This window comes from Macaca thibetana, chromosome 11, assembly GCF_024542745.1.
Source record: "Macaca thibetana thibetana isolate TM-01 chromosome 11, ASM2454274v1, whole genome shotgun sequence".
NCBI lineage: Eukaryota > Metazoa > Chordata > Mammalia > Primates > Cercopithecidae > Macaca > Macaca thibetana.
In genome coordinates, this window is record NC_065588.1 from 517,937 (window position 1) to 530,780 (window position 12,844).

General features: G+C 53.6%; 1 protein-coding gene and 1 long non-coding RNA gene across 7 annotated transcripts in view; both read left to right on the forward strand.

Moving 5' to 3' along the window:
* Positions 1–12,844, forward strand: part of B4GALNT3 (beta-1,4-N-acetyl-galactosaminyltransferase 3) — a 108,144-nt gene that overhangs the window by 62,650 nt on the left and 32,650 nt on the right. For all 3 annotated transcript variants that reach the window (XM_050747048.1, XM_050747051.1, XM_050747050.1), the window contains exon 2: positions 12,614–12,717. In XM_050747048.1, the coding sequence (XP_050603005.1) occupies positions 12,614–12,717 (104 nt within the window). The remainder of the gene's footprint in view (positions 1–12,613; positions 12,718–12,844) is intronic.
* Positions 457–3,507, forward strand: LOC126930261 (uncharacterized). Of its 4 annotated transcripts, none has more exons than XR_007717540.1 (3): positions 457–1,520; positions 1,615–1,943; positions 2,038–3,507. It is a non-coding gene; the product is annotated as an uncharacterized LOC126930261 (long non-coding RNA). The 4 variants fall into 4 exon arrangements; XR_007717538.1 differs by having other exon boundaries at positions 458–1,473; positions 1,521–1,943; XR_007717539.1 differs by having other exon boundaries at positions 458–1,426; positions 1,521–1,943.

The window sequence follows — 12,844 nt, forward strand, 5'->3', positions numbered from 1 at the left end:
GGCATCTTACTGTAGTCAGCCTACAAGTCTAACCTCTTCATAAATAACACAATTTGACTGATTGATTGATTGTTGTTGTTGTTGAGATGGTGTCTCGCTCTGTTGCCCAGGCTGGAGTGCAGTGGTGCGATCTTGGCTCACTGCAACCTCCACCTCCTGGGTTCAAGCGATTCTCCTGCCTCAGCCTCCTGAGTAGCAGGGATTACAGGCACATGCCACCATGCCTGGCTAATTTTTGTATTTTTAGTAGAGACGGGGTTTCACCATGTTGGTCAGGCTGGTCTCGAACTCCTGACCTCAGGTCATCCGCCCACCTCAACCCCCCAAAGTGCTGGGATTACAGATGTGAACCACTGTGCCCAGCCAATAACACAGTTATCATCAACTGTTCCCCATGTCTCTCGGTTGCTGGTGAGGTGATGCTCTCTTTTCTTCTTTTCTTTTTTCTTTTTTTTTTTTTTTTGAGACAGAGTCTCGCTCTGTCGCCCGGGCTGGAGTGCAGTGGCGCGATCTCAGCTCACTGCAAGCTCCGCCTCCCGGGTTTACGCCATTCTCCTGCCTCAGCCTCCCGAGTAGCTGGGACTACAGGCGCCGTCACCGCACCCGGCTAGTTTTTTGTATTTTTTAGTAGAGATGGGGTTTCACCTGTTCGCCAGGATGGTCTCGATCTCCTGACCTCGTGATCTTTTCTTCTTTTCAAAGCCACATTCCTGACTACATTCTTCTCCTCTCCCACTCTTTTTCCAATCGTCAGTTTTTTCATGCTGGTTCCTTCTCTTTGTTTCTATAACGCGTGTGTCCCTGTAGGCCTCCAACCATGGAAACCACCTCCGTCCTTTCACCTGGAAAGGAACAGGAGGAAGAGCACAGGCTTTTGACCAGCTACTGGGCTACTGTCCCACTGTGGCCCCAAACCGTTCAGAGCTTCCATGTTCGGTGGTAAACGTGAGGTGAGTTCTGAAGATGTTTCTGCTGAAACTTCTCCATCACCGTCTTACAGAGTCAGGGTTTTCCTACATCTCCGCTGCTTTTCCCGGACTCTTTAGGACATTGAAGACCAGTTTCCCAGTCCCGGAAACTGTTTGCAGAACGTTCTGCCCCAGGTTCCTGCAGGCCTAAGAAATGGAAACGTGATGAGCGGCATCATGTCATTAGCATCCAGTTAGCCCTGACGTCTAATGAGGTCTGCTTGTTTGCATAATGCAGAACTGGCTTGTGTGTGCCCTGCCTGTGGGCATGAGTAAGTGTGCCAGGGCACATCCACAGGTCCGTGGACGTCCGTCCTAACTGCACCTAGGGAAGGGTGCAGCTGAATGTCTCCGTTGGCACTTTTCTGTTATCACAGCGGTTAGCAGAGGACTAAGCACCGCACACAGCAGGTGCTCAGTAAATGCCTGCTGGTGGGACTAAGCACCGCACACAGCAGGTGCTCAGTAAATGCCTGCTGGTGGGACTAAGCACCGCACACAGCAGGTGCTCAGTAAATCCCTGCTGGTGGGACTAAGCACCGCACACAGCAGGTGCTCAGTAAATCCCTGCTGGTGGGACTAAGCACCGCACACAGCAGGTGCTCAGTAAATGCCTGCTGGTGGGACTAAGCACCGCACACAGCAGGTGCTCAGTAAATGCCTGCTGGTGGGACTAAGCACGGCACACAGCAGGTGCTCAGTAAATGCCTGCTGGTGGGACTAAGCACGGCACACAGCAGGTGCTCAGTAAATGCCTGCTGGTGGGACTAAGCACGGCACACAGCAGGTGCTCAGTAAATGCCTGCTGGTGGGACTAAGCACCGCACACAGCAGGTGCTCAGTAAATGCCTGCTGGTGGGACTAAGCACCGCACACAGCAGGTGCTCAGTAAATGCCTGCTGGTGGGACTAAGCACCGCACACAGCAGGTGCTCAGTAAATGCCTGCTGGTGGGACTAAGCACCGCACACAGCAGGTGCTCAGTAAATGCCTGCTTGTGGGACTAAGCACCGCACACAGCAGGTGCTCAGTAAATCCCTGCTGGTCGGACTAAGCACCGCACACAGCAGGTGCTCAGTAAATGCCTGCTGGTGGTTGACTCATTAGCTCATTCTTTCTCAGCCTGCTGATCGCTTACTCCTGACCACCCCTGCACGTCCTCTTTGAAAGACTCCAGGAAGGAAGAGGATTGCCCCCCATCTTCCCTCTGCATGCAGAAGCTCGTCCTCTCCCAGGGCAGAAAGAAGATCGGAAAAGACCAGCCTGACGGGTTCAGAAAAGTCAGGACTGATCTGAGGGACCCTGGAAACGCCTCTGTGGGCCTTCGCTAGGTCCATGGGCTTCGGCCGGTCTTAGAAGTCCCTGACTCTATTACTTCTAGATTTTCCTAAATCATCCCATTTTATCAAGGGTCTTAAGCCAGAATTCCCCTTCACAGGACTGTGTTTGTGGCTGTGATTGTCACAGCACTTACTGCTAAATGGGCCCTTAAATGCTGTAGGTGTTAGTTTTATTTTTTTGTAATGATGATGATGATGATGATGATGACGATATCTTAGAGGTGATCCCATGGCCTGGTCAAACCTTCTGTGGCCTCTTCTGATCAAATTCACGGCCTGGGGAATGGCTATTTACTGAGCCGGGCGGGGTCCAGACGGACTCCACATTCCCAGAGCAGCGGCAGTGGAATAGAAAGGGCGTCTGCCCCCTCTTCCTACCTCCTCTCATCTGCCCCCTTGGTTTTAGACTTTGTGTTTTTGTTGTTTGTTTGTTTGTTTTTGAGATAGAATCTCCCTCTGTCACCCAGGCTGGAGTGCAGTTGTACACTTGTGGCTCACTGCAGCCTCTACCTCCTGGGCTGGATCCTCCCACCTCAGCCTCCCGAGTAGCTGGGAACACAGGTGCGTGCCATCATGCCCAGCTAGTTTGTTGTTGTTGTTGTTTAGACAGAGTTTTTGCTCTTTTTGCCCAGGCTAGAGTGCAATGGCGTGATCTCAGCTCACCGCAACCTCCACCTCCCGGGTTCAAGTGATTCTCCTGCCTCAGCTTCCCGAATAGCTGGAACTACAGGCACACACCACCAAGCCCAGCTAATTTTGTATTTTTTTTTAGTAGTGACGGGGTTTCTCCATGTTGGTCAGGCTGGTCTCGAACTCCTGACCTCAGGTGATCCACCTGCCTTGGCCTCCCAAAGTGCTGGGATTACAAGCGTGAGCCACTGTGTCTGGCCTTGTTTTGTTTTTTTAAGAAACGAGGTTTTGTCATGTTGTCCAGGCTAGTCTCGAACTCTAGAGCTCGAGCAATCTTTCACCCTCCGCCTCCCAAAGTGCTGGGATTACAGGTGTGAGCCACCACACCCGGCTGGTTTTATACTTCAGTGTGGATGTTTGGGCCAAGCAGGGACGTTTGGGTGAACAGGAAGCACTGACAGCAGGGCAGAAATACCCAGGCAAACACCTGGTGTGGGCTCAGATACCCTCTCTTGGACCCCCTTAGGTGGCACCCAGTGGGGCAGTAGGTATAGTCCCTTGTGCCCGTAGCTTGCACACCTCAGCTTGCCTGCAGCCACAGCCATTTCAGTAGCTCAGGTGCCAGCTTGGCAGGAAGCCGGGGGAAGGCACAGCTGGCTGTTCTTCAGGTTTCTGGCCCTGGCTGTGAGCATCAGCAGGCTCAGGGGAGGGTGGGGAAGAGGCTTATCATGGCCCCACCCATATCCATCTGCTCGTCTAGAGGAGCTGGGAGGCCTTAGGAGTCCACCTTTCTGCTGCTCCTCACTTGCCCCCCCCCCGTGCACACCTGTGCTGCGAGGGCGCGTGAGATGGGGCCAGGGCAGCGTCTGCTTGCAGACACACAGCTGGGTGGCTTACGTTGAGAAGGAAGAGCTTGGAAGCGGGAAGAGGGGAGCAGGCCCATGCTCAAATGCGCTCGTGTCCAATTCTCCAGCTGTTTTGGGACTATGGGACAATGGAGTTGGGTCTCCACACTCTCCCTTGCATTTGGGGGGCTTATATGGAGAGATGTTAGTGGCCAAATGAGAGAGAATATAAGAAAATGGTCTGGGGTGGGGGTGTGTGTGTGTGTGAAGTGTGGGTGGGTGGGTGAGGAGGAGGTCACTGGAGAGGGGATGGGGAACAGGGGTAGCTGGTGACTCGGTGGTACCTGACACCAGGTGATAATGAGGGTGATAGTGGAGGCAGGCACAAATTCTCAAGCACATTCCATAGACAGTAGTGGAATTTAGTACCCAGGCTTTTGTCCTGGGTTCAAATATTGGCTCGGTCACCTACGGCCTATGTGACTTTTAGCAAGAATTTTAACCTCTAAGTCTTCCTTTCCTGTAGGTTTATTCTATTAATTTTTAATCTTTAAATGTTTTTAGAGACAGGGTCTCACTATGTTGCCCAGGCTGGAGTGCAGTGGCAATTCACAGGTACGGTCCTAACGCACTACAGCCTGAACTCCCGGGCTCAGGCCATCCTCCCACCTCAGCCTCCTGAGTGGCTGAGAATACAGGTGTGAGCCACTGCACCCAGCGAGGTTTATTATATGAAATAAAACACCCAATGTTTCATTTACTATAAACATAACAGGCCTATGTATGTTTACATAAATGCCTAACATCTCAGCGCTAGCTATTACTGTTGGATTACTAATAATTTTTCTTGCATCAGGTTCCCTGGGGCATCATGGACTAGAAAGGATAGGTTTAGCCACACACCCGGACTCTGCCATTGGAGCGTTGGGTTTGCCTTAGAGACTCCCTCCCAGGTGACAGGCCCCTGGCTTCACCCCTCACTCTCTGCGCCACTTGAGGTTTCTGGTGGGGTTCAGGCCCTGCCCTGCTGGCTACTACCCCTAGCAGCTTCGCCCTGCTGAGGACGTGTGACTGGCCCCACGTGCTCTCCAAGGACAGAGCCGCAGGCCCTGCTTTTCCCTCCCAGGACTCAGTGCTGGTGCCTGGCTTTGTGGAACTGTGCCTGGATGTCATGGCCTCTTGTCCATTCCCTTGACAACCTCCTGCTCACTAGTGGGCGAAGGGCTCTGTTTCTGTTCAGTTCCTCTGGATTTCATCACCTTTTCTCATTCCAGTTTGAGTGTCCGGTGACAGTTCTCTCTACAGACCCTGGGGCTTCTAAGCCAGTCATCTACGTTCACCCTGGATCTTCGGGTCCTTCCATGTGGTGGTGTACGTGGAACCAGCCCTCCCAGGCCTCTCCTTCTCCCTCGCTTTCCTAGGGCCCTGCTAGGGCCAGTCCTTACCCTCTTGCATACCCTTGCCCAGGAGCAAGCCCTTTCTAATGGATCCCTGCCCCAAGGCTGGAGTCAGAGCTTCAGAAGGGCTTCTCTGCGTCTCTGCCTGCAGGTGTTACCCCCACACCCACTGCTTCCACCTCTTTTTCCAGCTTACTCTCAGCTCCACCTCTCCTGTTGGCATTCATGAGTTGCTTCCAGGTTCCCTACTGATACGGAGCGCTTGCTTGTAGCTGGGGTTGGGGTTAACCCTTTTGCTCCCCTTGTGATGGACTTGTGCCATCCACCGGGTTGAGCAGTCTACACCCAGTCACATCTGTAGGTGGCAAAGTTCATTTCCACATGAGCAAGCAGTAAGATGTGGGAGTGATGGGTGAGGTGAACCCAACTCGTTTGGGGCCGATGATGTTACTCCCAGCGTAGATCACAGACGATTCGAACAGATTCTGGAGATATATGTTGGGCTCCCTTGCCATTTACCATGAAGTGACGTGTATGCACATGCGCACGTTATCTGCACCTTCACGCAGTGAAGTCGAACTCTTCGCGTAGTGCCTTGCGTATAATAAGTGCTCGGTAAAGGTTAGCTGCTATTAATATTGCCATTATCACAACTACTTAGGAGCAAAAGCAATACCTCTTGCCACGTACGTTGTAAAATGCCCTGTTGGGCATTGGTAGGAGTTTGAGCATTGCTATGTGTTAGGCTGACTCAGGGGAGATTTTCCCGTCATGGGCCGTGGTTCTGGTGTGTTGTGGGTCAGCTAGTTGGTCCCGGGTCTTTATTAACATGAGAACTTAATCTGAATGTTTTGCCTGCTAAGTTGAAAGTGCTTTGAAGTGTTTTAGCCCTGGAGTGGAGTTGGGAGGCTCAGGCCTGCAGTCCCAGCACAGAATCTGTAACACCAATGCCAGCCTGGGCAGTGACAGACTCCCTTTCTCTTGGGTGTGAATCAGACCAGGCGTCAGGAGAAATAATTGTGAGTTCCAGATCTGCAGCATCATGACTAATAACGCAAATAATAAGCTGCCGTGTGTTAAAGGCTGATGATGTTCTGGGTAATAAATCCTTGACATGGATGATCGTGTTCACTGTGTGGCCTTGAGCTGATGACTTTGCCTTTCTGTTTCTGTTTCTTCATCTCGAAAATGGAGATGACGATACCTAACAGGGAGGTTGAGAAGAGCTCATGAAATAACGTCTGCGAGAGTCTTAGAAAAAAGCAAAAAGCACAAAGGGATATATGCATGCCATATTTTTACCAGCGAGAAAGATGGTAATCTTCAGGCCTTTGAAGAGTCTGCATTGCACAGAGGAGGGATGTTGGCAAAGCTCCGGCTGATGGTGAATTTGATAGCCCAGCTTTGTGAGGGCAGAATATGAGGCCCACGGTGGTGCTTTATCTGTCACCTGAGATTGGGGTGTCTGTCTCCTGGCACAAATGTGTCACCTGTTGTAGCAGAAAGAGGCCCTGGCAGCTGGCGCTCTGGGAGGAGAGGTCTGGCCGGGAGCAGGAGGAGTTCGCTTCCCAGAGGGCAAGTGACAAATGTCAGTAGTTAAATCAGCACATTTTTCAGCTCCACGTTCCCCCAGGGGGGCTAAGCAATGCCTGGTTATTCACCGGCAGGATTAACACAGAGGCAAGGATACAGGAAGAGGAGATACCCCAATGCACAGCACGGCTCCTGACACCTGAGACGCACTTAGTGAATATTTGTGGGGGATGAGGAAGGGTGGGGGGCAAAGAGCAACACTGCGAAACAAAGAGGGGGTGTTACCTGTTTCCCTGCTGCCACTCCTGGCCCACTGCTTACTACTCTGGTCAATAAGCATGGAGAAAGCTGAGCGCGGTGGCGCACACCTGTAATACCAGCACTTTGGGAGGCTGAAATGGGAGGATCACTTGATCCAGGAGTTCAAGACCAACCTGGACAACATAAAAAGACCCCATCTCTAAAATTTTTTTTTAAACAAGTATAGTGGCATGCACTGTAGTCCTTCCTACTCAGGAGGCTGAGATGGGAGGATTACTTGAGCTTAGGAGGTCAAGGCTGCAGTAAGCTATGATTGTACCACTGCATTCCAGCCTGGGTAATCCTGTCTCTTAAAAAAAGAAAAATAAGAAAAAAAGAAGCATAGAGAGAAAAGAGTCAGAGAAATATTGAATATTTTTAAAGCAGTTGAAACTCATATCTTCTGACTCCTAAATCCAAAACCTCAAACTCGGAAATTTTTAGGAAGAAAACGTTTATTGGGTCTAGACCCCATGCTAGGTCTGGCCCACATAATTTAATCTCCATAGCAGTCGCTGTGGGGCAAGTGTTTTTATTTCCACCATTCAGATGAAGAAACCAGGGCCAGAGAAGTTAAATTACTTGTTCAAGCAGTCACAGTTTATGAGTGGTAGATATACAATTAGATCTTTTTTTAATTTTATTTATTTTATTTTATTTATTTATTTATTTATTTATTTATTTTTTGAGACAGAGTCTCGCTCTGTCGCCCAGGCTGGAGTGCAGTGGCCGGATCTCAGCTCACTGCAAGCTCTGCCTCCCGGGTTCCCGCCATTCTCCTGCCTCAGCCTCCCGAGTAGCTGGGACTACAGGCGCCCGCCACCTCGCCCGGCTAGTTTTTTGTATTTTTTAGTAGAGACGGGGTTTCACCGTGTTAGCCAGGATGGTCTCGATCTCCTGACCTCGTGATCCACCCGTCTCGGCCTCCCAAAGTGCTGGGATTATAGGCTTAAGCCACCGTGCCCAGCCTTTTTTAAATTTTATTTTTGTTTTAAAAAAGGGAGGGTCTTGTTATGTTGCCCATATGTTGCTAGTCTCAATCTCCTGGGCTCAAGTGATCCTGATGCCTCGGCCTCCCAAAGTGCTGGGATTCCAGGCGTGAGCCACCGCGCCAGGCCACGATTAGATCTTTCTGACTCAGAAGGCTTTGCTTGTCTTCCTGCTACATCATGAGGCCTGCAGAGGAATTTTCCTGCTCCTTAAATTAGTGAGGGTTGGGCCGTTGACTATCCCAAGTTTTAGGTATCTCACAGCCACTAGACCCACCTGTTACCCAGGGGCAAGACCTGACTGGGTTTAACTTCACCGAATTTCCTACCTGGAATCCACTCACCTCCCTAAATGGATTTGTCTTTGGTCACTGAGAGAGCCGCCTCTTACCTTCTGTTAAAGAGAAAACAGAACCGCACACTAGTTACCGGTCGTGAAGACGGGTTTTATGTAGTACTGCTGCCACACGGGAGAGAGGCTTCAGGACAGAACGGAGCTCAGCTCTGAATACAGCAGCAGTGACTGGGGATTTACTGCCAGCCAGCGGAGTGGAGGGGTCAGTGGTTGGAAAGCGACTGAGACGTCAAGAATGGAGGGATTCTTGCTGAACTGGCCTAATGGGACGCTCGCTAACGGCAAGGGTTTGAGATGAGAAGCTTGGTCAGATGTCGGGGTGGGGGGTCCTGCTAAACTGACCTAGCAGAATTCTTGCTGGAAACTGGACTAGGCAGGCCCAGGACAGGGCCCAAGGATGAGGTCACATAGACGAGAGTGCTCAGAGGAGCATCTAAGGTTTGGTCAAGGAGAGAGTCTTTGTCACTCCCCAGCAGATGCCAGGACAAAGGCAGCTGAAGACCCACAGTGCTAGTTGATTGTAGGGTGAGTCATCTCCCCTCGGGGTGACTTCCAACAGTCAAGGACTTTGGCTGAGCTGAAGGCTGCCTTGGAGAAGGAACGTGCACCTGAGACACGCTGTAACTCCCACTGACCTGGCAGGCAGCATTTCGGGGGTATTTCCCCACAAGCTTCTCTTGAGTAGGAAGCTTTTAGTCATAAGAGTGAAGATGACCCAGTCATTCAGATGCAGGAGCGAGGCAGGGCCCGTCCTCCCCCTCCCCACAGTGTAACTCATGTGTCACCCAGGCACACCTGAACCCACAACTGCTATGTCACCCAGGCACACCTGAACCCACAACTGCTGTGTCACCCAGGCACACCTGAACCCACAACTGCTATGTCACCCAGGCACACCTGAACCCACAACTGCTATGTCACCCAGGCACACCTGAACCCACAACTGCTATGTCACCCAGGCACACCTGAACCCACAACTGCTGTGTCACCCAGGCACACCTGAACCCACAACTGCTGTGTCACCCAGGCACACCTGAACCCACAACTGCTATGTCACCCAGGCACACCTGAACCCACAACTGCTGTGTCACCCAGGCACACCTGAACCCACAACTGCTGTGTCACCCAGGCACACCTGAACCCACAACTGCTGTGTCACCCAGGCACACCTGAACCCACAACTGCTGTGTCACCCAGGCACACCTGAACCCACAACTGCTGTGTCACCCAGGCACACCTGAACCCACAACTGCTGTGTCACCCAGGCACACCTGAACCCACAACTGCTAGCCAGCAGCTCCCCGGGGCTGGGAAGGGATGAGCTCTTGCTTTAGCTCATGTGTTTGGGTTGGGATTAGCAGATGAACAAGCAGTTTTCTCCTGAGCTCATCCGGAAGTGGCGGGTAGAGTCTGGGAGCGTTCTTTCTCTTTGTCCCTCACTCCTCGTATTTTCACATCACTTCAGTGGCCCCGGCATCCTGCTTCCCCAGAACACGCCCCTGCCCTGATCTCGCCAGACCTCTTCCTGCCAGCTGGACCAGCCCGGAAGCAGGAGAGACCTTGATGACGGGGGCACAAAGCTGCAGAAGTCCCTGTAACCGTAGCCTGAGCGGAGGGTTAACATCTGCAGAAACCCAAAGGCAGATCCCCGCGGAGGCCCCTGCGCCGGCACTGCTCAAAGTCTATGCCAGAAAGTGCCCACAGGAGAAAATGTGGGCAGAACGAGAAAACCTGGGCCTGGGAGACAGAGGAGCTCTCTGTTCTAATCCTGGCTGCAGAACAACGAGCTCTGTGACTTTAAGCTCAGAGCGCTCTGTCCCCATCCGTAAAATGGGGTGATGGAGCTGGCCTCTCAGGAGATTCTTAGAAGGTTCAGATGCAATCACGCCTGTGACACACTCAGCAAGCACGAAAGGGCCCACACAAAGCATAACCATGTAAGAAAAGCACTCTCGCCCCACACCTGCCTGCCAGCATGCGGCCCCCGTTCCCACCCCCTCCCCAGGCCTGTTACGTAAATACTCGTGTGCAGCGTGGGTGGCCCCCTTCGGTGAGGCCCGTGTTCGTGGGCGGTGCTCTGTGTCTGTGTCCGCGTGGCTGTGTCTGTGTCCGCGTGGCTGTCTGTGTCTGTGTCTGCGTGGCTGTCTGTGTCTGTGTCCGCGTGGCTGTCTGTGTCTGTGTCCGCGTGGCTGTCTGTGTCTGTGTCCGCGTGGCTGGCTGTGTTCTGTGTCCGCGTGGCTGGCTGTGTCTGTGTCCGCGTGGCTGGCTGTGTCCGCGTGGTTGTCTGTGTGTCCACGTGGCTGTCTGTGTCCGTGTCCGCGTGGCTGTCTGTGGTGGCCGCGTGGCTGTCTGTGGTCTGTGTCCACGTGGCTGTCTGTGGTCTGTGTCCACGTGGCTGTCTGTGTCTGTGTCCGCGTGGCTGTCTGTGTCTGTGTCCGCGTGGCTGTCTGTGTCTGTGTCCGCGTGGCTGGCTGTGTTCTGTGTCCGCGTGGCTGGCTGTGTTCTGTGTCCGCGTGGCTGTCTGTGTCTGTGTCCGCGTGGCTGTCTGTGTTCTGTGTCCGCGTGGCTGGCTGTGTTCTGTGTCCGCGTGGCTGGCTGTGTCTGTGTCCGCGTGGCTGTCTGTGTTCTGTGTCCGCGTGGCTGGCTGTGTCTGCGTGGTTGTCCACGTGGCTGTCTGTGTCCGTGTCCGCGTGGCTGTCTGTGTCTGTGTCCGCGTGACTGTCTGTGTCTGTGTCCGCGTGGCTGTCTGTGTCTGTGTCCGCGTGGCTGTCTGTGTCTGTGTCCGCGTGGCTGGCTGTGTTCTGTGTCCGTGTGGCTGGCTGTGTCCACGTGGTTGTCTGTGTGTCCGCATGGCTGTCTGTGTCCGTGTCCGCGTGGCTGTCTGTGTCCGTGTCCGCGTGGCTGTCTGTGTCTGTGTCCGCGTGGCTGTCTGTGGTGTCCGCGTGGCTGTCTGTGGTCTGTGTCCGTGTGGCTGTCTGTGGTCTGTGTCCGCGTGGCTGTCTGTGTCCGTGTCCGCGTGGCTGTCTGTGTCTGTGTCCGCGTGGCTGTCTGTGTCCCTGCTGGTGCTCACATAGGGGTTCCTGTGACACTCCTGCCTACTGTCGACTCTTGGCTCCCAGGGGTCAGGGACTGTCAGGCTAATTCCTTCCAAGCAGTGTTCACCACAGCATCCTGGTGACGTCGTGGTGAAGCTGTTGGAGGGAAAGGGGAGGCTCGGTGGAAATCCACCTGCACACTGGGGTCCTCGTCTCAGCCTTGCCACTACTTGCTGAGTGAGCCTTGATCAGCCATTTGACCAGTCTGGGTCCCATTTTCCTCACTCAAAGAGAGGACGAGGTGATCTCGAAAGCCTCTTCTAGCTTTCAGTGGTCTGTGGTTCTGGTTTGTGACTAACAGTAGTTTGGTTCTGCTTATTCAAAGCCCAGCAATCTCCTTTCAGACGGGAGTCCCAGCCTTTGGGAGTGTCAGCGGCGGCCAGCCGCCGGACGGATGCTCCCCGGCCCTCACCCTGGTGCAGCCCTTGTCTCCTGACTTGGTGTGAATGCGTGTGCACCCCCCACTTTCCTGTTCCCTCCCTCCCTCTCGCCGTGGTTTGACTTTTCGCCTTCCCAGATGTGTGTAAGCCGACCTGGCCCAGAGCCTTCAGGGCAGACAGCATCAGCCCCACGCAGCCTCCCGATGACGCCAGTAGTCGCAGGGCCTCTAATCTTGTACCTCCAGTGGTTTATAAATTTGTTTGACAGACACCATATCCCAGGCCCACCCCTTCCTGCCTCTCTCAGGTCTGGCTCCATCCAGCAACCCAGTGATCAATGGAAGGGCTCCCCACCCGTTAGTAACCCCCTGCTGTTCCCTGGGCTCAGGGCACAGGAGCCGAGCAGGAAGGGAAGAGTGTACCGCCTGTCGCAACCATCTCTCCACAGCAGCTCTTGGGAGAAATTGGCCTCCAGAGGCAACCGGGGGAGAACGAGCTGGTAGTGGGAGTCCCGTGGTCCATGCTCACCGGGACTGGCTCCTCTGGTTTCTGGAAGGCGGTGACGGCTGATGGGATGTAAGCTCATCTCTCTCTGCCCTCTGGACCTTGGCCAATCTGCAGCTATCTCCTGCCCCCAGCCCCGCCCTCTTCCCACCCACCCTCTGAAGAGAGGTGAGAAGCACAAGGGAAGACGAATCCCTCCATTAACCTTCCAAATCTTTTAGATGTGTGAGGTTTCCAGATTGCACTGACCTGAGGGCTCCTCTCTTCCCCTTCCACAGGATACGGCAGCTGGAGAGAACTGGCCAAGGCTCTGGCCAGCAGGAACATTCCCGCTGTGGATCCGCACCTCCAGTTCTACCATCCCCAGAGGCCGAACCTCGAGGTAGGTGGCCGGCCAGTCCACTGTCCCTGCCGGGGCCTCAACAAGGGTCCTCAGGTACTCTGCCCAGCTGCCTTAAAGGTAACCCCCGCTACTCTGGGAGGAGAGGCAGAAGAGAAACAGCCCCCGG